The sequence below is a fragment of the Streptopelia decaocto genome, assembly GCF_964273445.1.
Source record: "Streptopelia decaocto genome assembly, chromosome: 6".
Taxonomy (NCBI): domain Eukaryota; kingdom Metazoa; phylum Chordata; class Aves; order Columbiformes; family Columbidae; genus Streptopelia; species Streptopelia decaocto.
Window position 1 is genome coordinate 1710694 of NC_138660.1, and position 25187 is coordinate 1735880.

The 25187-nt window shown below is 42.7% G+C and overlaps 1 protein-coding gene across 1 annotated transcript; it reads left to right on the forward strand.

Annotated features, from left to right (window-relative positions):
• The first annotated feature begins 8881 nt into the window (after positions 1–8881).
• LOC309441061 (lysosomal amino acid transporter 1 homolog) lies at positions 8882–23916 on the forward strand. Its single transcript, XM_082055451.1, has 9 exons — positions 8882–8988; positions 11459–11572; positions 12563–12908; positions 14134–14263; positions 15351–15441; positions 16500–16624; positions 17515–17610; positions 18541–18726; positions 23121–23916. The coding sequence occupies exons 3-9, from the start codon at positions 12571–12573 to the stop codon at positions 23217–23219; spliced, it is 1065 nt and encodes a 354-aa protein (XP_081911577.1). The 5' UTR covers positions 8882–8988; positions 11459–11572; positions 12563–12570; the 3' UTR covers positions 23220–23916.
• Positions 23917–25187: the final 1271 nt, after the last annotated feature.

Genomic DNA, 25187 nt, shown 5'->3' on the forward strand with positions numbered 1-25187 from the left:
TCCCTTTAATAAATAAATTCCAGATTCCCAACAAATCAACTGTAACTAAAACCTGCCCGAAGGATCTCGATGGTACTGATAGCAGCTACGTCCTCCTGCCCAGGGAGAGCACAGGAGAAACCCACCCTGGGAGTGTCCCAGCACTGACATTTTTCTAATAACAGCCAAATTAATAGCAAATGAACCAAGTCTCAGAACAGCAAAGCGCAAGGTCAAGCACGCTCAGCCAGCTGCTGGAAGAAAAGAAAGACTGTTTGTCCAAAGATAATGAGGAGGCATTTTTGTACCATTCTTGTTAGGGCTTTTGTCCTTTTGCACTACAGAAAGGATTTATAAATTAGACAGTTTAAAAGAAAAAGATCTCTTCCATAGAATACACATTCAACTATACGAGTCCTCAATTGGATGGTAAATCCTGCCAGCAGCTTGTTTTGCTGGTGTTCATTCCACCATGGCCTCTACAACCAAACACAGAATTAATAGTGGGTGAACACACACTTTCAATGATGTTAAGAAAGTTGTCGGTGTTTTTTTTAAATAAAATGCAATTGTGTGTTCTCTACATCTTTCTTTTAACTTAGTACGTACATGAGGAACACAGCTTGCTTGTCTCCTACCTCTACAATACTGTAATAAACTTGCAAGCTGGTAACAGAACATACTCTCACTCTCAAAATTGTTTTAAAAAAGTTTCAAAAGGCAGCATGGTATAACTGGGAGAGCATTAACAAGGATTTTACTTCTGCATCCAACACCTTAAGTCATTTTACAGTAGGAATTAAGAGGTTGATTCCTTCACTCACTGCGAGTCTACTTTTGACTTCTAACAGCCAAGTAACATTCTCCCCCAGGGTCTGACAATCTTTTAACTTTTCGTGTAGAAGGAAAAGCTGAACCACAAGCTGGTTTTGTACTTACTCAAACGCAACTATGGTTGTAGCTAATGACAGGCCTCAGCAGATTTACACGGAAAAGCTTTGCTGGTGTCTATGCCGAAAGGATAAGAGCAGTGATGGCTCTTGGACAAGAGGCGGAGAGCAGAGAGGGGTCCCCACACAGAACATCTCCGAACCGACGCTACAGTCAGAAAGGAAAACCAAGACCGACATCATGCTGGGGAATATAAGGTAACAAAGTAAGGATCAGGTGAGAGATCCAAACAAGCTTGGAAAAGATGACTGATGGCATTACCGTGGAGAGAGACAGTGACGTGGCCCTTTCCAAGCCGGGCACTTCGATCCCTTCCGGTCCGTGCGCTCCCTGCAGAGCTTTGCGTCGCCCTTCACAGCCCCGACACGGCCAGACCTTCATTATTCTGCTTTTCCATTGATGGATTCGTGGCTGTGCACCATTAATGTCGCTAACACAACAAAACCTGAGCTAATGCAAGATGGACACAGCAGGAACACCGATTCAAACCGCCCACTGCTGTCGTCTTAAAAGTCCCCCAACTTTCCTCTTGCTGTTTATAAAAACCGTAATCAACTACACAGAGGACCAAGAAATTACCACTGGACCAGGATACGCTTGGAAAGGCAAATTAAATCAGAGAGCACTTGAGCAACTCAAAACTCCAAAGCACATAATGCGCACAGCAAACAATAAGGCAAACCAAGATATCGTGATAATAAGGCAAAAAGATTTTCACATAGAGTTCACTATCACAAAAGGAGATTTTACTTTATGAAAAAGGATTTTCCCATCCTAGGAAAAAACAACTTGGTTTTAATTTTTATTACGATAGCCGCAATGAACTTATGTCCTTTTCAAACAAAGCCCTGAAAATATTTATTTTGTTCGACTTTAAAAATAAACATCTTGTTAGGCAAGAGACATGCTATTGTTGTCTCTCTGATTAATTAGTGAAGAGAATCAGAATATTCCGTAGTCATTGCATTTAGCCTAAATGAGTCATGTTATCTTCCACCCAGACAAAGCATTTTAATTTTAATAACGACAATGCTGACAGCAACAATATGGTTCTTGCAGAAGTTTGCTTGTAAATAATTAACAATTGTTGTGTAATGACAGTGGGGTTTTTGATAGCTCTATTAATTTCGCAGTCAGGCTGGAGTCTCTTTAATTTAGGGTACTCATAAAAATCCAACCCCCTACCTGACATAAAAGGCGAACAGAGAACACAGGTTTCTGTCCCTGCAGTCTGTCTCAATGCCAAAAAATCTGTTGTACGCCATGGAAAACCAAGGAGAACAGTATAGAAATCACACATCTCACCTCCGAACGGTTTACATGCTTGAATAATTATTGCATTTTGAAGTTAAAGTCTGCGTTGAGAGAAATTACAAGTTCACATGGCAAGACTGTGTTCTGTGCTGCAGATCTGGCACAGGATGGGGCACCGCATATTGTCCTTTACATACATGTGCTCAGGCCTCTCAAAATCTTGCCAAGCAAGACACTGATGAACATTCCTCTAACCCTCACATATTTTTCAAATGTGGCAACATTCCTCAGATTCTGATGGAATCGGTGAGGCTACAAATACCTTGAGAAGCATGAAAACATTTCCCTTGTAAGCAAGTTCTTTACCCATCACACGCCGTATAGTTCACTAATCCACATACCTATTAGGAATTTGGTCCAGGAATTGTAGTGGTGGATTCAATGTTTTCTCTACCATAACAGGAAAGAACCAATTAGATTTTATTTTTCCTTCAGATAACACATCCTGGTGTTTCCATTGCTATGAGGATGAAATATTTCACTCCCAAAATAATAGAGCCTTTGAAGTTAATGAAAAGACTCTTATTGGCATTACAAGGATTTATAGTCAGTTGTGCTCCCGGTGGGTATTTCCTCAAGTTACCTTATGCCCATGTCCTGTCCCAAAGAAAAAAGTGGATAACAACATAGATGTTTATAACGCCATCTTTGGTTTCTACGTGGACCAGGTAACAAGAAGGATTTCTGGGCCATGCATGTGACTGGCAGCAGCCCAATATTTAGCGTACTCACATTGTTTCATTCATTAATTGGATTATTCACAACTGTAAACCGTCCTGCCAAATAAAAAATGTTAGATGTCCACCTAATATTTCTATCAAATTCCATGTTAATTACTAAAGCTATTTTCTAACTATCCTATTTTTTTTTTCTACAGCAAGCATTGCTTACACTCCACATCAATTACTGGCAAAGCACAGCAATCTTGTTTGACACTTTTAGAATAGTTGTTTCCTTCTAAAGGGCAAATCCTGTGTACCAGACAAAGTCAAAGCTCCTGTTGAAATTAAAAGAGGTTTTCCCCGAATTAAAATTAAAAAGTATATGATTTGACCCATTGTCTCAGAGGATCCAGATCCTGCCTCAGCACCGTGGGGTTCGTTAGTTGGGTGCGTAGGTGGTTATTGCCTGGCAGCCCTATCTTGTAACAATACACAGAGCTCATTAGCAGCTGCACTGCTCCAAAAGCCTCATCTGCATCACAAAAGACAACATCTGCTGTGCATCTAGGTGCTATCTCGTTGATAAAGTACGTCAGAAATGTAGAAAAAGTTTGCGTACTCATTGCTTTGTAGCCGCTGCTGTTCTGGAGACAGCTCCAAAATACTCACAGGCAACAAATAAGTCTCACTGCCGGTCCATCTAATAGCACTTCAGACGCTCCACAGCCTCCCCTGCTGGGATGAAAAAACTGCAAACACACCCAAATTCTTTTTTTTACATATCCACATACACGCACAGACACTCTCACATTCACATTTTGCATCTCAGGTTAATATTTTTATTACCCACCTGCATCATTTTCCAATGGAATTGCATCTTTTATTACTTCAGGCACCCATTTCCATTCACTCTGTTTCCCTCATACAGGGCTTTCTTAATTGAGCTGCATAGTTGATGAGCTGTGCTAACTGAGCTGCATAGCTCCACTGCTGAGTTTTCCTATACCGTACCAAGCAGCACATGGAGCGCTGGATTGGTGCCACCGGAGTTACCAGCTCCGCAGGTTGAGCAGCACTTTAACCGTTCCGCTGCATTTTTCACTTGGATTTCTGCACATTTTTCCCATTTTGCAATACCCAAATGGGTTGAAATCTGCCCTTGGCTTAAGCAAAACTATTTTAAAGGCTAGCCAGGGCAAATTAATTAAACTATTGACAACAGCCCAAGTAACCCTTGTATTGCATCCCTGAGAGCAGGAGAAAACTTACCCTAGGAGAGCAAAAGCAGCTACTCCCACGCAGAACTGCCTGACCCCAGGGGGCTGTTCCCAGAGGTGCTCCTGGTTAAGAGCCAGATGCCTTTAAAAGGGTCCTAGAAGCAGGAAGGAAAAGCAGGATTGATAAGTAACCGTGAGGACGAGCTGTTCTCAACCGCCAGGAGTTAAGAGCTCGGCAATCGGGGCTCGCCTGCTGCCCAGAGACACCAAGGAGCCAAGGCTGGTTCTGCACAGCATCCAGCTGTTTCTTGTCCTCATTAAGTCTATAGGCTAACGGTGATTATTAATATTAAACACCTACCCTCTGAAGCTACTAATGAAAGCAAATAATCCGTAACATAGGCCCACATTTAAAATGAACACAGGCATTTATGCTAACTTCCAAGAAAGAGAAGCAGCACGCACCGATCCGATGCGCTCGCGCCTTCCTTGCGCAGGTTCTCCGGCTCTGGAGAGGTGCCACAGTAAGAGCCAGTTTGTAAAGGACACTTAAACATCTGCTGAGATGCTCAATGAGCTCCCCCTCGTTAACGCTAATGCCTCACGGATGAGCACGATGCTGTGAAAGACAAACAGGAGAAACGCCACCAGAAACTCCGATTTCGGTAACGGCATCAGAGCGGGGTACTGGCAGAGATTTGGAGGCTGAAGGAAACCAGTCAGCAGAAAAGAGAGGCAGCACCTCATGGGACGAGGTATTTAAATGAATTAATATCAGCACTAACATGACTATGTCAATTCCTGCCCGGGACAAAGCTTTGTTTGCTAGATTTGCAGAAGAAAGTCTCTATATAAATAAGTTCCATTCCATCCAGTGCTTTTCCAGGCCCTGCTCACTCAGCTTCACTTCAGGCCAAGGCCTGAGCAAAATTTGCAGAACCTCCTTTTTAATTTTCTTGGTTTTTTTTGTTGGTTTGGGTTTGTTCGTTGGGTTTTTTGGGGGTGGTACCGCTATACCTGGTGTCTTATTCCTCAAGTATTCCCCCCGTAGCCTGAGCAGCCCCTGCTCCACAGCCAACAGCAGGGGCTCCGCTAGGAAACCCAGTCCCCGAATTTCCAAAACTTACTGCAGAGAAACCGTTTTTCTCTCATAAACCAAAAACTTAAACCAATAGTCTCTGCAACATAAGTGAACATCCAATCCTTTGCATCTAAAATGTGGTTCCCAGTTTTTCCCCAGCGGGTCTGACCTTATCAGACAGCGAGGTGTATGTACACCTACCACAACCAAGTAATGGAAAATTTAGTGTTCACCTTTCAAGTCCAACTCTGCAAGAAAATTATTCAATTTTGCTGCCCATTAGAGAGAAAAAAGCAAAAAACCATTAACACATTCTGAGAAAAATGGTATTTCAGATAACTTTAATCTTCCTTTGGAAAGGTGTAAACTTATCACCTACTTCTGCATGAAAAACTCTACACGGTACCTAGACGGCTCAACACCAAAACGGTTGCACCATCATCTAACTGTATTGGGGTTTTCTTGTTTTCCTCCTCAGCAGGACTCATGAGGTGAGACAAGAATTTAGGCTGAGGCCTGAAATTCCCATATCCAGCCTGACTTAAACCATAAAGGTAATCGGCTCCTAATCATCAAGTTAAATTGCCCCACTAGTCTTCTTCATCAGACTATAAATAGATGTTCCTCTCTCTCCTCAGAATAAAATAATTCAAGATATGGACTGGACTCAACCTCATTACAAGAAAGACATAAATGTGATCCCAGTGTTGTAATACATAGAAACTTACAAGAGCAAAGAGATTGGTATTCTAGAGTTAAAACGGATAAGAACTGTCACCTTACCTGGAAGTTTTCTGATGCTTAAATAAACCTCCAATCCCACGTTCTCATTAATTCTTGCAAAGAAACTCTCTCCTACTGGTTGCCATAATAACGTTCTGAAAATAGAGAGGGTAAAAAAAGAATAGCATTTTCTCATCTAAGTAATATCTCAATTCCATTTACCACGTCTCACTAACAGGAAAAAAACCTGCAAAGCCTCTCTGAATATCTTTAAATATTACAAATTTCATTAGCATTATTTCACTTTAAAACTTATAAAATCTACTTTAAATTTGCAGCCTAATAGTACCTTCACCCACCCTACGTTATACTCCCAGAAAAGGCTTAATGTCACGCATACATACAGACTAAGGACTTCTTTATTCTAATGGCAAGGCAACAAAGAAATTCATTTAATGACAAGTTCTTGGACTAATGTATTATTCATTTTGTTATGTGACAGTAGAACAAAATTGTATCCATAAATATATAATGTTGTACACCACTTTTTAATGGAGTTTACACTTATGAAATAATTGGCTGCCTTTCACCACATTATGCTCTCTTTATTCCCCTTATTTTAGGCAGATGTTATACAATGAATTTCATGACGTGGCAGATGCACAAATTCCAGAAACAGAGGCAGCAAGTGGCCTGGACAAACCTATGAATTTCAACCTCTGTTTCTGAAAATGTTTTCTACTCTCTGAAAGTATTTTGGAGAGAACTCTACGTTGTTTTTTCCACATATAAATTGCTACTTTACTCTTATCTCCTCACAAGTAATGTTACATATTTTTAAATGTCTTAACTCATTTGAGGTCATCTAATAATCAGCACACTTACATTCATGTATTTAATGATACGTAAGGTTTTGACTTGAATAATAAAAATCCTCATGAAGGTCTATCAGTGCCCTCAGAGCACAAACACCTTCCAGGTTCTGTTAACGGTTTGCTCAAATTTTGCTCAAAAATTGTTACAAGGAGCATTTGTGTATTATTTTACCCCCTCCAGTCACGTGCCTGGTGTCTCCAGTTGCTGCCCTTTCATGCTCCATGTTCACATCCAGTTCTGGGTTTGGTACCGCACAGGTTACTTACACCAATGGGGTTTTCTTCATGCACCGGGGAGGTGTAGGAGAATCCTCTTCATTCCTGCTACCAGCACAGCCCTTCCCAAGCACAAACAGCTCCTTCCAGCTTGTTCCTCTCTTCTGCACCAGCCACGAGACCCAATTGTGCCCACACAGGTGAGGAGACTCCTGCTAACAGGGTCTGTAACAACAGCCACACCTGAGCATCTCGGCCAAAACATCATTAAGGCACCTGTTCCTTCCACAAGGCTGTGCCACCAAAACTGTCCCAAATCTGCATGCTTTGGCCCACCAGCAACAGATGAGTCTCATGGACATGAACAGGGAGTTTCACGGTGCCAGACAAGCGCTGCTCAACTGCCAAGACCAACACTGAATCGGTGCTTGAGCAGCAATTAAACTACAACAATGCAGACACGCAGAGCCTGCCTTTAATCGCTCTCCCAACCCTGTGTTAATTAGCTAGGCTGCAGTAACGACAGAAATTATGAGCCTATATGAGAATAAAAAGTAAAATTCTATTAAAAATTCAGTGAATTATACAACACTCTTTCCTATCAAAATATTTTAAAATATTAATGTCTGAAAGCACACATCCCACAAAGATCCTGGGATTGTTCGTTAGACTCCTCTGTCTGGCGGATCACTAACTGCTGTCACCAATCACATTAAAATGCGGCATTTAAGAGCTGCCAAGGCCCGGCCATGGAAAAGCCACCACGGTGTTGACCAGGCGTCCAGAGCAGAGCCCGGGCTTGCACAGCGCACATCAGCCTCAGCCCCGGGGGAAACATACATTTGGGGTCCCCTGCACCCAAAACCTCGCTTGTTTCTCCCAAGGGCTGCTCTGCATAGGGTACACAGGCCTGGAAGTGATGGTTTTGGATGAAAGGTGGGCAGCACCAAATGACATAACTGACTCAGTCCTAAGGACACCACAATGCTTCGTGCCGTGTGCCACTTCAGGTACCTTAGAATCATTTAGGTTGGAAGAGACCCTCAAGATTGAGTCCAGCCATAGCCTAACCTAACTCTAGCACTGAACTTTGTCCCTAAGAACCTCATCTAAATGCCTTTTAAACCCCTCCAGGGATGGTGACTCCAGCACTGCCCTGGGCAGCCTGTTCCAATGCCCCACAGCCCTTTGGGGAAGAAATTGTTCCCACATCCAACCTCAACCTCCCCGGGTGCAACTTGAGGCCGTTTCCTCTGCTCCTGGCGCTTGTTCCTGGGGAGCAGAGCCCGACCCCCCCTGGCTCCAAGCTCCTTTCAGGCAGTTCAGAGATCAGAAGGTCTCCCCTCAGCTCCTGTTCTCCAGCTGAACCCCCCAGGTCCCTCAGCCGCTCCCATCACACTTGTGCTCCAGCCCCTCACCAGCTCCGTTCCCTTCTCTCCACTCCCTCCAGCACCTCACGGTGTTTCTTGCAGCAAACCTGCCCCCAGGACTTGAGCCCTTTGTCTGCACAGGGCTGCGCTGGCTGCTCCCCCCACCTTGCACTCGGAAGGCAGGAGCAGAATTACCGAGCTCGGTGAGCAGCGCCCGCGGCTGCTCGCTCCGTGTGCGCGGCCGCACCCCGCGCCAACCCGTGTCCGGCTCCCTCCCCCGGGCCCGGCGGGAGGCGGCGGGACTGCCGGGCGGTGAGCGCGGCCCCGCTCCGCCGCCCGCAGAGGGCGCCCGGGCCCCGCGATGCGGCGCCTTATGGCGGCGGCGGTGGGGCGGGGCGGGCGGCCCGGCCATCCCTCCCTCTCTCCTTCCCGTCCCGTCTCCACGCCGGGCGGGGCGCCGGGGGCGTCCTCGACCGCCTCCAGCTGCGGGAGCGTTACGCCTTCCCTGTCCGCAGGCTGCTCCGTGCGGCGGACCCCGCCGCGGCCGGGGCGGCGTGCGCGGCGCCGGGCGGATCGCGGAGCGGCGGCAGCGCTCGCCAGGTCGGTGCCGGCCCCGCTCGGGCGCGTGTCCTCGCCGAGCCCCCTGCCCGGCGACCCCTTTCCTACAGCCGGGCTTAGTGATCGTCCCGCTAACGGCGCCTTCACCGTTCCCGGTGACCAAGTGCTGGCACGGTCCGGCGCTGCAGGAGCTCACAGGCTCGGACCCACCGTCCCGAGGGACGGGGCTGCCCGGGGGATGGGGCCGCGGTACCTGCTGGGCCCTCCTGAAAAAAGGCTTTTTTTTTCTTTTTGTTTCCTTTTTCTTGTATTTTTTTTTCTCTTTTTCTTCTTTTTCCTGTTTCCTTTTTCATTTTTCTCTTTTTCTTTCTTTTTTCTTTCTTTTCTCTTTTTCTTTCTTTTTTTCTTTTCTCCTTTTCTTTCTTTTTTTTACTTTTCTTTTTTCTCTTTTTCTTCTTCTCTTTTTCTTTCTTTTTAGAACTTTCTCCTTTTCCCTTTTTTCTCCTTTTCCCTTTTTTCTCCTTTTCCCTTTTTTCTCCTTTTCCCTTTTTTCTCCTTTTCCCTTTTTCCCTTCCTTTCTCCCCTTTCCCCCCATTTTCCATTCTTTTCTAAGCTAAGCTGGAAGTGTTCTATGAGAGCTGTGCTTGTTTTCTAGGTAAAATGTGCTCATACATTATCACTCACAATCAGGAGTGTGTACAAATCTATTTAGAGAATAGCTGGACCCAAAATACAACGACCAAGTTAATATTGGGAAGTGTTTGAAGAAGCCCTGAATTAACTCCTTAGCTTAGCTCCATTTCTTCTTTTCCTCAGGAGTCATTAAATCCTGAGTACTGTACAACCGAACATCCTTTTGGATTCCAGACTGTTATTAGCTGCTATTTAGGGAACCTGCGAATGTGCCAAACCCCATCCCCACCATCCTCAGGCATTTCTACCAGTGTCTTGTTTGACACCGCAGCCGAGCACACGGATGCTGGAGCGGCAGCGGATCTGTGGCGAGGTCCAGGGAAACCTTCCTTGTCCTCGGCTGTTCCTCAGGAAGTGTATTTCACTTTTAAGCCATTCGTTTGCACTTTTTCACTCCAGAACAGGGGATTAAAATAAGAAAAAGAGTGTCCAGACAGGAATCTCAAGCTACTGCTTCCTTATTATTAAATAACTTACGCCATAGCCATTTTATTTCTTACTAGACAAACACTAAAGCTTTTTGGAAAGGTATGATGTCAAGGTTCCAAGTTAACTGTTCTGTGAAAATAATACTTGTACTGTAATTTTTCCAAATGGTAATAATTGATATTTGGGCAGTAATCTAAGAAAGAATCTGAGGTTACAGGCAAGGAGTTGTTATAGGAACATAAATCCCATTTTAATATTATTTTCCTTTCCCATCATTGACAACTGAAATACTATAGGAAGAAAATAAATGTCGTAGCAATCTGCTTATCCTGTTTTCAGGTGGAAAGTGCAGCAACAGAAATGAAAACATTCAATGCCAGACTCTGTGTATCTGGGGAGGGAACTGTCTGGACGGGTCTGGCTCAAACACCATTATTTTTTTGAGCTGAAAACACCATTATAACGTAGTTCAGTGTCAGAAGATGTAGCTGATTTGGTGAAGGGCATATCCTGATATGTCAGACCCAGCCCAGGTGTGAAAACAACTGAAGACCCGACAGTGTCGCCTTTTGCCTTCCCAGCCAGGGCAGGAGCAGCTCAGGTTTGGTGGCCAATACGTTTAGTTTACAGCATCCAGTTGTTCCAGCTGCTGGTGGAATTATTCAGTTTGGCGATAGAGCCCTTATTGGGAAAGAATATTTTGCTGAGGATTTATGAAAAATAGCAATTATTGTACAATTAAAAATCCGGTCACAAGGACTGGCAACACCGACTTTATTCTGCTGCGTAAATGTGGAGTAATAACAACCCAAGAGTATCCACACGTGCTTTAAATGTGTTGAGCGTGCTGTGTGGCAGGAGGCCAGAGCTCCAGGCTGCTGGGGAGCGTAAGTGGCCGCTCTAATTCCTACCACCTTTAAACTGTTTGGTTTTCCGTAGTAGCTGCGGGGTTTTGGACCAGGGTGCAGCACCAATCAGTCTGAATTGCTGCCACATAGTCCTTGATCTTAGAACTTTTTCACACATGAGTCCAACTGGAGTTCTGATACTCAGACATGGTTTTAAATACCATATTTAACCTAATTTTTCAGACAAGGTTTGTTTTTTTTTAACATCTGACACACACTGCTTAGCTTTAAATGGGCATTTTGGGATGAAGCTTAACAAAACGTGTAAGGTTTTTGTTACCGTGTTTATGAATGCTTGAAAGTTCATGCCTAAAAGCTGCCGAAATAGTGCTTGTGCTTTGATGTTTCTCCCTTTTTAGTGGGTGGTAAAACTCTGCTCAACTCTAGAGTACCAGAATGGGAACGTTACCTGAAACATTAATAGGCCAATGTAAATTCCCAGTGTATTAATACGTTCTTCTTCTCCCGTTTAATTGGTTTAGGTCCAATGATGACAGCTTGCTCGAGAGGCAGCCAGTTTCTGCAGAAAACCTGTCCCAGCATTTAACACCACAAATACCTGACGCCTGACGAAAGGAAAAAGCAAAGCGAGCTAAGTGAGTCCTAACTCTGTGAAACCTCCTCAAGATTTGAAAGTAGTTAATGAGGGTGGCTCAAACCCAGGGGTTGATTGTCAGCCCTTCCAAGCCCTGTCCCCAGGTGTGTGAAGAACATCAGAAATCCCCACCGCAAACATCAGCCCTTTGGGAGCGTTGCCTGTGAGATAATGAAGAACTTTGTTCACTTCTAGGGGGACGCTCTTATACCTCAGTATTACTTCTCCGTGTCTTCCCAATTTGCTGTATATCTGAGATGCTCCAAAGGGTCTTAGAAATTTTCACCATCTACATTTGACTTCAAATACTAAACAGGTGAACCCACTAGTGTAGCACTACTTTTTTATTTTTCTTTTCTTTTTAAACAGTTCACTTGCTCTGGCTTTTTTTCTTTAATAGGTGGTTGATTTAAGACTCCTCTGCATGAGGAATTATGAACCTTCAGAGGAATTCAATTGGACTGTTATGTTTCGTTGTGGGGATTTTGGGGTGGTAGTTCCCTCCACTCGCCTTGTGCGAGTTTCTCGTGCTTTCTGCCTTTGCTCTGGAGTATTAAATAATGCAAACTGTTGAATCACCGGTCAGGCTGATGGGCGAGCTAGATCAAGTAGAGCCTTTCTGGAATCTGAGTCATACGTGACTTACTTTTCATACTGTTATGCTGAAATTAGCTACATAGAAAGCAACATTATGTTTTCTAAGTGTGAGCAGGGCGTTCAGAGTCCGGGCTGGTACCATTAAGGAAAGTTCTGTTACTTCATTGGCATAGCGTTGAGTGTGAAAGTCAGAGTCTAACAAAACCTCCGACTAAAATGCTGTAGTGCTATAAATCTAGAGCGCTGCATATTCATCAAGAGCAAATGATGGACCACAAAGTATTTTTCTTTCTTGGAAGTCTCACTTCTCTTCTGTAAGCGATAAATATAGGCAAGCGTTGCACAGTTAATGTCTTATTCACACTGGCTGTATTTGTTTCTTTGAATTTGGCAGGTTCGTTTATGAGATTGGAAATAACTGTGGTATCGAGCATCTGCCTGGATGCAGAGGCCTTTTCACAGCGGATATTCAGCATCGGTAAACGGATTTGCGGATTTGCATGGGGTAAAAATGGAGGCAGAAATAAACTTCTGAAATCGGATCTCGGTCCAGGAATGATGGCTTCTCAGCTGCACACACATGCTTTCAATATCTCGCCGGTAGAGAATAGGAGATTGTGCATAAATGGAACACCATGGATTTGGCATCTTCTGGAAGAATGTGTGGAGAACGCGTGGGAGTACTGGAGCGTTGTCACAGGGCTCATTTCCATTGTCTGTTTTCTGTTTGCTGCACTACCGTAAGTTTGAAGTCTTAAGCAGTCCTCAGATTCAAACATGACTAATCTTGCCTCAAGCCTTTTTCAAAAGCTGCCTTTTTTTTTTTAAATTTTATCTTGGATATGTTCCTCTATCTGCATAATACAGATATAATATGCCAGAGAAGCATGTTGTTCATGTTTGCAACAATATTTGGTGGTTGACAAATGAGCTTGATGTACTGTTCTGTTGTACTGACTTGACACTAATCTCTGCCACTTAGAGCAAATGAGAATAAATCACCTCTTCCCTCTTATCTTCTCCACCCTGAGATGTGTGCAAGGCACACTTGCAGCAAAAGCTGCCTCTGTGTTGATTGAAACCACATGCTTTGTCACCAAAACTCCTGTCCCGGCTCCCGCCAACGCAATTTGGGCTGAGAAAAGGTCAAAACAGCCCATGCGTGGTGCTAAATCAGTTGCCGTTCGGTCGCTGGCACCGGGTTCAGGTTTCACGTACGTAGGCAGGAGATGACAAAGGAAAAGTAGAAATGCTCCCAGCAGGTGAAAATGCCTGAAACAAAATGGGATTGACTCCATAGTCTGTCCCTGTAAGGGGGATGTAATTTACCCAACTAGTAAAAGGGCCATGGAAAACCAGCAAAATAAACCCGCTCTTAGTCAGCGCTTGCGCTTCAGAAATATTAGTTGAAATATTAGTTGAGAGAGGGCTTTACATTAAAACTGTCACGTTAGTGAGCATGGAATTCATCAAGAGATGTCTAATGGAGTCGGTTTGGGATTGCTTCCCAGTCCCCGCCGTGAATCTGAATAACAGCTCTGCAATTTAGAGCCCTAAGTGTCCTTGTCAGCTCTTTCGGAAGCTTCGCTCATTCTTAGCCCTTCTATGAAAAATAACAGTGCTTTTCTTATTTCGTTTTTTTAAAGGCTGGTATTTGCAGCAGATGAATGTAAAATGCTTACGGCATAGTTCTGCTGTCCAGAAAATGGTATTTCAATGCAGGCCACAAAAAAGGAGCAGTAATGAGGTTGTGATTTGAGTGGTTTGTTAGGTTAGAGCGAGGCATGGTGAGCTACAGTGGTACCGAGTTCTCCTTCAAAAGCTGAGCGCAGTGTTGCTGCGCTGGGTCTCTTGTGCTTCGAGTTTTAATCTTTCTTTATTCAGATTCTGAAAAACGTACTTCTGAGCTTGTTAAATGTCTTTTTCCTTACGCTGTTTGACGATTCCTTCTGCAATTTGTGCCAGTCAAATTTCCGTCGCCTGTCAGAACGGCAGAGTGGATCAAGCGCTGTCTTTGGGCTTTCTGCTGTGTTGGATAGCTGGAGATCTCACCAATTTCATAGGCTGCTATTTAACAAATCAACTGCCAATTCAGGTAATCCGTCAATATAACTGCTTTCTGATTTATGCTTTTCAAACTCTCTCTAGGAGAATGTAATATTGCACAGCAAAGTACATACTGGGAAGGAGAATAGCTTTGTATTCTATTCCCTGGTGTACCGTCTACAAAATAAGTCGTAATTTCCCAGATATTTACATTGATATTGTTATGTGTTATAGCAACCATTGCACACTTGTAATTAACACTTGGAGAGACTTGCTGGGTGCTCGATGAATAAAGTGGGGAATTTCCAGTTAAGCTTCACCTTCAAAATAAGCTTGGAGAGCACATAGGGCTGGAAGGAAGTTTTGTTGTTAACTTGTCAGAGATCGAGCTGTTCTGAGGTTACTGCTCCTTAAACTCGCTTTTTTCTTCTTTCAGGAACACTTTATTAACAAGGAAATAGCAGCTCAAAGCTGTCTCTGACTAGTTTGAAACGTATTTTCTTCATTAAGGGAAGGGTTTCTCTGAAAGAAACAGTAGTTGTCAACACTACATTACAAGCGTCTGAAAGTTTCTTGTCTGCTGGTTTGATTTTTGACTCTTAATTAAAGGAGCGAGAGGTCCGTGGCCGCCACCCGCGGTTTTCACAAGCCGGGGATGGACTCAAGGGTGGACAGACTTGGCTTCTCTTTCACAAGTTGACATGTGGTGCTACCTGTTCCACCTCCCCGTTCCACCTCCCCGTTATGAGAAAGGGGAGAGAAAATGTCAACTTTTGTCTTTTTGAGGGAAGAGACACCGCTGAGCAGTTTCCGAAGCGCTGGGTGGAGCGGAGCGAAGCTTCTGGCGGGATTTGCCATCTGCCCAGGCACGAATTTCTTCTGTGCGCCCTGGAAAATGTCCAGTTACTGCGGCTCTGTCAGCAAGTCCCCATTGCACAAGGTTCACGCTGCGTTATCTGCAGCAGTCGAACTTGTTTTGTACCTGAAACACTTGCTTTTTGCCTTTTCTTGTCTTGTTTTTTGGCAGTGCTTTGCTATTTGCCATTCGCATTGTGATTATGACGCCAAATTTCCATGCGGTTAAGGTATTTGGATCTGTGTGCATACTGAACAAGCAAATGTATCTTCTCTTTCAGATCGTCACTGCCGTTTTTTACGTTAACATGGATATAATCATGATTTCACAATTTGTCTACTATAAGCTCAAGAACCAGAAGATGACCCAACGTAAGGTTTTTCAACAATTAAAATCCTCTCTTTACTCTGATATTTTCTACAGCATTAAATAGGGTTTTTTTCAGAGGGATCAACAAATAGAGTGCACAAATTCTGCTTGACATTGTTAGGCCTATTGCTTCCAGTTTTCTCATCTCTTGTGAAAATCCTGCCCTTCCTCTTCTCTGCTTTTCTGCCCTTTTATTTTCTTACCCACATAATATCTGTAAGTATTTTCCACGTAGTTCTTTCAGTTTAGATAGACATGCAAAATGTGGTAGTTTTGTGAAGGCTGGTTCCGTATTTTAACTCGCTCCATGGTTACTGCATCTAAAATACATCGAAGTTGAGAGCAAGCATTATTTCTTTGTGTGGTTCAGTTAGTTTCCTCCATGGTGATTGAAACCGGACTTTATTTGCTTATAGCGTAAAATAACTTGACGTCTTCCTGTGTTCTGTTTCAATATGGCTAAAAACGTATTAAAGGGGAGAGAAATGAGTTGTGCTTCGTAAAACCCTGGCAGTAGTTGTATTAATAGTATTCAGCCTACCAAAGGACTCCTGTTTTGACTGCAAGGGAAGATAGGAACCTCATTGTATCGAATAAAAACCATCAACTCATCAATCTGAACCAAAAATAGAGAGTATCGAAGAAAATCCATGGTGCGGCAGAGGTAACAAAAAGCTGAAGTGAAACAGATGCCTGCCCAGCGGAATAAATAGGGATAAAGCAGATACATTCAATATGGAACCGATAACCTGGAGACAGGTTTTAGGACAGGTATTAGGACAGGTTTAGACGAGGTTCTTAGGGACATGGTTTAGTGCTAGAGTTAGGTTAGGTTATGGTTGAACTCAATGATCCCGAGGGTCTCTTCCAACTGAAATGGTTCTGTTATCATATTCTACGATTCTAGCCCAAACCCAAGAGGTGCGCTTGACATTGCTGCCAAGGAAAAGACACGTGGAATCGTACCTTTACATTTACATATTTATATTGCCAGCAGAAAGTAACCTTAAATCAACAGCAGATGTTGTTTTTCAGCTGATTTGTTTGTTTGTCATCCTAGGCAGCAAAAGCCTGAAGAATTTCTGCGTGACGTGGGTCGTGGTGTGTATAGCACTGTGGGTTATTTTACCCTCACAGATGTTACTAAGAAACAGAGAGCAGAGGAAAGTAATGGAAAGAAGTGATGTAAGTTCTTACCTGCTCCCATTCCAAAAGAATCCCACCCAAAAGCCTCTTGAAAAGATTGTGTATTCTGCGCTTTAAAGAAATTCGGATGACGTTTTTAACAATGATTTAGAAATCACAAATGTGGCGCTATGTGGATGTTTTAACTACGGACCATACATCCCAAAATAAAGTTATAAAATTGCTTCTTATACCAGCTTCCCGCATTTCAGGCTTATTCTGTCCCGTGGGTCGTCAGGATGTGCTGCTCCGCGAAACGACACGGACACGTGTTGTGTTTCTGCTCATGGTACATCCTGTGGGCATCTGTAGAGACTGCACGGTCACAAGTGAAATCGATAAAGTGGAAGATGACAATTGTACCTGCTGCTGCAGCCGCTGCGGCGGGGAAGTTCACAGCCTATTCGAGCAATTTTATGGCCTTCATACTAATGGCAGTAAAATAATTGTAATCCAGCAACGCTGCCCAGCAGGGAAGCAGCTTATTTTCAAAACACAGCTAGAGTGAGAAAACTAACAACTCTTAAACTATGAGAAATGAGTGTTTTGCTTTCTCCAGACAGGATGATTCATTCTTTTTTAGTGGCCCTAGCCACAGTTCTCAGTTTCGGTTTGAATTATTGTGCCCAGGCTTTTTTAGCAAGGGGACTGGATGGATATTAGTGTCGTATCCTAAAGCCCGGCTCTGGTTTTGATCTCGGTTGTGGCGATGACGCAGCAGCGTGCATTGTTGTGAGATAAAGATTAAACCCTTTCTGGTCATTTGAAGAGCAGCACTGAAGTGCCATGAAAGGAGTTCTGTCCAGAAAACCAGCCAACGGACTCTCGGTTTAATCCTCTGAAACACCTGAAAGCGTTCTTGCCAAAATACATGTACCTTTCTTTTTCAGAACTCTCTCGATATGATTGAAATGTCAGGCTTCATTTGTGGCTACATATCCTGTGTGTTCTACTTGGGAAGTAGATTTCCTCAGCTGTATAAGAACGTAAGTGGGTTTTTGTCTAAGCAGACGTGTGTGTTTTACAAGAGACTCGGAGCTGCTTTAGGTGGTGGATTCTCCCCAGCAGCGAGTCCTCTGAACTCAAAGCTGCTTTGCTTTGGTGACTCTCTCAAATGGTAAGAAATAATAAAAAGAAAAAGAGTATTTTCCCCATTCAGAGGAGGAGGGTGAGAATTTTAGGGAAATGATGGTCTTTGATTGATGGAAGAGGATTGATGGGCAGGGGAAGAGGAGGCGAATTCAGTTGGATTTGCCAGATATGAGCAGAAGCGTTCTGTGTCTGATTGTTGTCACAAGCAAGTGGTATCTCCCTTTTTTCTCTCCAAACTGTTCTACCTTTAGTAACCAATCATGGGATCAAAAGTTAGAATCAGAGGGAAATTAGTTTAGAATTTTAGCCCCTTTTCCACAAAGATGCCGTTTTCCCCACAGCCTCCTCCCTATCAATATATTCAATTAAAGAAAAAATTAAAAAGACTTGAAGGTTTATATTATCAACTGTATACGGACTTTTGGATTGATTATGGGAATTATTAGCTCACTTCTAAGCGTATTCATGTTCCGCCTTTACCTTTTCCATCACAGCTGGAACACCACAATATTTTCAAGAAGGTTCACTGGAGAGCAACAGATTTCTTAAGACCTAAATATCATTTGGAAGCAGATTATTTTTGCTGCTTTGCACTTATATGAAAACGACATTAACCAGAGCTGGTTCGAAGAGCTGTAACAATTGCAGTTGCTTTCAGTGTCATGTGCTGGAAGCACCAAGGTCGGGGGATCCAGAGCCTGGGAAGAGATGGACGAGAGTGGCTCAAAGTCTTTGGATGCATTACAGTACAAAATGCTAAAATTGTCTATAACTGGCTGCTGTGATACGTGTTTTAACATTTCTTCTGTAAAATTTGTGTTTAGTTCCGAAGAAGATCGACAGAAGGCACCTCGTACCTGCTGTTTGCATTGGCCATGGTGGGAAATGGTACGTATGGACTGAGCCTTGTTTTGAAGATGCCAACCACTGAATCTTCCGGGGCGCTCTACTTGTTCCACCACCTCCCGTGGCTCATTGGGAGCTTTGGAGTTCTGTTTCTAGACATTTTTGTATCCTTTTCCTGTTATGAGTTTCTCAGGTTGGGCTTGTTAATCAGAAATTAAGTCGATTTTTTTTTAATAATTTTTTTTTTTAATGATTCTAACTTGATCAGAAAATCGTAACTTCTTTCTGAACAATAATTTGTATGCTTTTAATAATTGTAGTTCTTGATAAGAATAACAAGTTTATAGAAAATATCTACATTAAAGCTGCATTGTGCAGGTTAATTTATTTCTATAATTTTTTATAATAATTTTTATTTTATTTCTATAATTTTTTATTCTTATATTCAGGGGAAGTAGGTAAGATGCCAGCTATATATTAGTTATTGTCCGTCATGTTCTTTCTAGATTGAGCATCGGCTTTTTCTGATCAAGAAATTAAAAAGCAGAATGTTTAGAGTAAAATTGTACTTTAGTTTTAAAAGCCGAGACAACAGTCTTACTGTTCGCTGTAGGTTTATAGTCACCAGTTGTGTTACTATAGCTTGTATTTTCACTTTTAAAAAGTATAGGGAGGAAATTTTCTCATTATTTCCTGAAGTAAGAATTTTAGGTTTATGTCTGAAAACTCGGTGCTTAGCTCCGTAAACTCAAACTACAAACCTGGATAAAATGACGAGCAATTTCAGGCCCGTGCTGAAGCAGATTGCGCTAATCCGTTCCATATTCAAAGGAAGTTCTTTACCCGATTTACCTGGGAGGGTTCCAGGAGTTATGATTCCCAGGCATCAGTCTTGTCTTTCTGATTAAAGTAATTTCATAAGCCGCTCCAATTAGGTGAGCGATGGGACGGTGGCCATCGGATGGCCCGCTAAATTAATTGTTGATCACAACAGCCGTCTGCTTGTTCTGCGTTGTGGGAAGACAACGCTCCACTGCAGTGGAGAGGCTAAACTGCCCATTTTGAAATAAATTGTAGTTTTTATGAGGCAACACCGTTGCTTTTGCATGAGCAGAATGTCGGGATTTGGGTTCCAAGCCCACGTGGCATTTTGCTCCATGAACAAAGTGACTCTTCTTCCACCCCCAGCTGGAAACATAAACCAGCCAGTGTTTATTTACCTAAAAAACCCCTAGAATTTGATCCTGATGACCCTTACAGTACGTAATGTGCACATTTGCAGATGCCTTTGTGTGATGGGCTCTGCAAAGGAACTTTAGATATGGGCCACGGGCCTCCCCCCGGCCCGGGCGGCAGTGCCAGCCGCGACATTCATCTCTTGATTGGAGTCTGAATCCAATCTCGCTAATAGTCCTCCAGTTCTGATGCTATTGGAAACAGATGCTTCCAAATCAGGTTGAGGAGCTTATGGGGAATCTAGTCGAGTGTATAGTGTTGGTTGAAAATGCATGGAGTATTTGTAATCAAGAGGAAACAAAAGCAGACCTCCTGCTTGGGGAAGCCCTGGAGGTATGGAAGTGGATGCTTTCAAAGAGCTTCGTTGCTGTCTCTCGCCAAGCAAGAAAATCAAAAATCTAACAAACTGATATGTCATGTTAGACCAGAAAATGAAGAACAGGATCACCTGGGTTTTGGAAAATGGGGGAATGAAACCCTTGGTGTCTACGCTTCAATTTACTTGGTTGCACAATGAGCCAGTTGTTTTCCGTAAGTAATGGAAGTGTCCAATTGTTTGTGAAATACAACTTGTCCTCCTCTTCATTTTAAGAGGAGTTTCATAGCGTTATGCATTGGAATTATAAATTGTACACCGTTTTGTTCTCCAGTAAATGTTTCCTTCCAACTGCTGCTTTGCAGGGGTTGGAGGTCCTCAAAGAACCACAAAGCCCAGGGTTTAATTGGGCTTGAGAGCGTGCCTTGTCAGTCAGAGATGCTAAGTCCAGCTTAGCCTACTGTAGGGTTTCACCGTGGAGCCTTATTAGAGCTTTATTTTATGTGCATTGTTGCTTAATATATCACCTGTATGCAGGGATGCAATACTACATATTGGAAAATCAGCTGATGGCCAGTTCTGCCCTTAGACTTTTGGCAGCAGCCACCAGTAAATTTCCAAGAGTCTGAGTCTTGTGGAAGCTTTTCCAGAAAACTTTGTCCTTTTCTGTGAGTCACCCCGGTCCCTCCCCCCAAAACCAAACAACTCTGCTCTGGATTTAGTTCAGACAACATTTTTTTCCCTTTTATTTTTATTTGACATCACCCTATTGTCAGAGAACTGTGTTCCAATCCTCCACACGCTCTTCTTTTCATTAAGCATGGCCAGGTTGTTACTGCATCGCCAAAGTACATTCAGTGAGAGCCGAGCTGTTGTCCTCAGACTCCTCTCTCGCACCTTTTGTGATGTGCAGGACAACCACTTGGAACCTATTATATACTTTTAGGAAACACCACGCTTTGTAATTTAATTACACTGTGCAAAGAATAGAAGCCTGACCTGACAATTCAGCCGGGAGAGTTGCCCAGCCAAACATACAACTTCTCTGCGCTCCTGGAAATGCCCGCTTTTGTCTTTAAAACTACTTAGTTATTTTGAATTGTCATTAAATTATTTGATTTAATGAAAAAAGATGGATATAGTAGCTCAATGTCTGTCCTAAGCTTCACTCCGAGGGGTCAGTTTGGCGTCTCCTCCGCATTGGGCTGTTTGCACACTTTAAGTTTCCCCAGACAGTCAGACTTGAGCAGCAAGTTAGTTCCTATTAGTCTTGGCAGTTTAGCGTTTATTTAAAAAGCAGGAGCAGCTGAGTACATACGCTACAAAACCATATTCTGGAAATCCGGTTTGATAAGCTGCACGTAGCTTTGGGTTATGATTGATTCCGGTTTTAAAGCTCGGTTGCAGTTGCCGCCGCGGTGGCTCGGTGACGGTGTTTGGTGCTACAGCCCCACAGGAGGAGTTCAGCAAGTTTTATTCCCATTTCAATTTCTTCTTCCACCAGTGCAACTATTAAGACTTGGGGAGCTGCTCAGCCACAAGTACAGCAAGGCCTATAGAAAAAGGAAAAGGCAGGAAATTTAAGTGGTAACCATATATGCTATAAAACCAATTTGCTAAGCTTTAAGAAGAAAGCATTCCCCGCATAATGCTGCAGGAAAGCTAAGGAGTGCTGAGCTGCTGTTCCCGAGGAAATCCTGTCTAGTCTTTCGTTGGGGAACCTCAGGGGTGCTGGAAAGCTTTGGGAAGGTGGGAGAATTCTTGGGGTTTTGCCTGGGATTTGAAGAATTTCCTCCCTATTCATCCAGCCAGCTTTTTAATTCTTATTTTTATAAATAATTACATACATTAACCTCAAACTTCTCACAACCATACTCCACCGGCCAAGTAATTTTAACTGATCTAAAGTGTTCCCGGTAGAATTCCATATGTCAGATCTCAACTATTTAATTTTTAAAATGGGATTTTGTGTCTTCCAGTAGTGGTGATCCAGGCTCTGTGAAAGCTGAGCATATATGAGCGTACGTTGGAATTGTAGAAGGTACCTGAGTGCCCAGATGGCCACTTATTTCTGTATCACGTCCCTTTAAAGCTGCTGTAAAGCAGATCCTTACGTTGGAGGCTCCACTTGGCCTCATCTGCTCACCCACTTCCACCCATCTAATGTCCTCACAGTCAAAAATTTGAGAGCCGGAAGCACTGAGAAAAAGGATAGATACATACTTACTGATTCTGTAGAGACCAGCAGTATTTTCAATGGCCTGTTTTACAATAACAATGAATGATTATGTCTAATTGCACAATTCTGTGCTGAAAACAGCATTAAATATTGAGTCGTAGCATGGTCTGTGTGTTGGTGCCTGTGAATACCAAACTGCCTGGAATTTTGCAGGAGATGAGGATTTTATTTTCTGATCTATCACTAGGAAAAGGTTTTTAATAACTTGCCCTCCTTAGCATCCACCCCCAGCCCAGCCCAGTGTTTAAACCACCGCGCTGGACTAGGATAGTGCAATATATTTCATTGCACATTGCTCCTGCATGAACTTTATTCCTATTCTACTGCTAATGAATGAGGATGAGGTAGTAAAAGATATTTTAATGTGCATTTGAGCCATAGAACCAAAGGGATCTGAAGTTCTGAGCGAGAATTTTTCTGTATATTCCCTTTTCTAGTGTTGCAAGTAAAATATGATTAAACTTTTTTTTGCCATAAAGGAGCCCTGAAAATGAGCGTTAAGTAAGATTTGGAAAAGGTTATATGCTAATGTAGAAAATTCCACAGTCGGGATTAAATAAATGGATAATACTTATGCTACAGTACATGAATTAGACACAGCAAGTTTTAAGCTTTCCTCTGCGGACTGCGGTATTCAGAGTTGGTGCCAGAACTGAATGGATGGCTGCTCTTATTCTGTACAGCTGATTTGGGGTTTAATTGAAAGCAAGCGCTGCAAATGCTGCCTCTGGACCCCGGGTGGTTGTTTCCTTACCCCAAAACCCCAGGTGAGCCTGCAGTTCGCGCTCTATGGGCAGCGCAAGGGAAGAGGAGCCGGTTCGGTGGCGCTGGAGGTGGAACCGCTGCTGGACCTTGGGTCCCTTTGACAAACTACTCCCATTGCGGTTGCTTAGGGACCAGAGTTATTCTTCATTATTTATTTCGTCATTAATTTGTCGCTACTCATTTGCAAATGACATGCCAATAGTAGTATTTACTCTGTTGCTTCAGGCTGGATACATTTCTTTTTCCAGATGTTTTTTCCCCATTTTAGCTGTTTCTCCCCAAGTGTGACACGGAGTCACGGCGATAGGTGCTGTAGAAGTGTTTATTTGACACCATGATACAGTGACTATTTCTTTTTGGCTGAACACGTACATCTAATGAACAGCTTGGCTGGTTTCAAACCAGACGATGAGGTTTCCCGTGTGCATTGAACCCAACCTGGGCTTCCAGGCTGCTCCCTGTAAGATTTGGCCTTTTCTATTTGTTCTCCAAGTTGTTTGCCTCGAAAGAGAAAACATCCTATAATTAAGTCATTTCCATCATTGATGCAACAGCAAAATTCTGGGTTTGGTTGCTGGGCTCATTGCTCATTTGGTTTATTTTGAAGAGCTAAAGTGCTTATACATCAATATCTGTGTCTTCCAAGGAATATAATCTTACCTACGATATAACATTATAAGATACGTTTTCTTTGCAAACTTCTGGTTTATATAAGTATCAATTAAAAAAAAAAAATCAAAGCCAAGGGGACTGTATATTGCAATTGTGGATTTTTCGCAATACTGTGTTGTGTTTGAAGAAAGCTTTAATAAAATTGTCTCAAAGAATGAGCTTCTTGTTAATATGCCATTGAATATATGTATAATTATTTACTCCTAAATTTGTGAATGAAAGGGCTGTTTCTTTGAAAGGTTAATATGAGCTTTTTATACATTTGTGGGCTTGCCATTCAGCTCTTTCCCTTTGATTTCGGGTTAAAGGGACACGGTTTAAATTTTGTTTTTCAAGAATGAAAATTAATATGTAATAAGTGTATTAATTTAACTAATGAGTGCAATGGATTGTATCTAAATTGCTGCCAAAAGCACCCACTAAAATGACTTTATTGGTCTCAGTGAGGACTTGGAGTGAACGTGTTTCCCCCGATTTCTGCAGCACAGGGGGGGTGTCAGAAATTAACCTTTCCAGTGCATACATTCAAATGTGATTTGTCGTACTCACAGGTTTATATGCTGTACATGTGAAAACATCAAACTTGTGTTTGGCTGGTGATGGAAACCACAACTTGTTAGTTTTTGGTGCAGGTGGAATTTGCTCTTACATCATTTCTTCAAGACTATTTCCCCTTTTATTGCTATATGTAATCCTATTTGGGGATGTCTTTTTATCCCTGTTTCATACTGGTGCCTATTATAACAGCCAAGTGCAGGGTGTGTGAAGTTACTGTGATTTAATTTGAGATTTTTAATGGAAAAGAATAACTTTTTAAACGTGAAGGAACAGTAGTTATTTATATATATATATATATTATTTAGTATGTGGGTGAATAGTTATACTTGTGAAAATATGATTTCCAATTAACTATGTGACCGCAAGAGCTGATCAAATGCACAGAGTTGTCATTGCTGTTTCCTGTCACCTATTAGGATGTAGGATTTGTCATCCCTTTGCTCAGCCCCTATTTTCTCAGAACCAGAGGGAGAAGTTAGAGCCGAGCCCAAATATACCAGGTTAGAGACTAAAGGGCAGATCCTGATCACCTCGATGTTAATCTCAGATGGGAAAATACGGCACGTAGCTTCTATCACAGCTATTCTGTTGCAAAGCAAAGTGTCTTAATCTTCCTGCTTTATGCTACTAATTCTTTTCCGTGCTGCATGTAATCCAAGATTAACGGCATTGTTTTCTAATTTTATTTTTTAAACTATCATGGAAATCTCATTAACTGAAGGAAACATCTAAAATGTCTTCAGGGCTTGATTTTTAAACAAATGAAGCAAATAATGTAGCTAACATAGTCCATCATCTGCAGAAGATTCTTCCCTGAATGGAGTTACTCCTGACCATAA

Bases quoted from the DNA above. Each gene is read 5' to 3' on its own strand.
- LOC309441061 (XM_082055451.1), top strand. From the start codon at position 12,571: ATGAGATTGGAAATAACTGTGGTATCGAGCATCTGCCTGGATGCAGAG. The intron at 12,909-14,133 runs GTAAGTTTGAAG...AATTTGTGCCAG, and splicing joins TTTCTGTTTGCTGCACTACC to TCAAATTTCCGTCGCCTGTC. The intron at 15,442-16,499 runs GTAAGGTTTTTC...TTGTCATCCTAG, and splicing joins GAACCAGAAGATGACCCAAC to GCAGCAAAAGCCTGAAGAAT.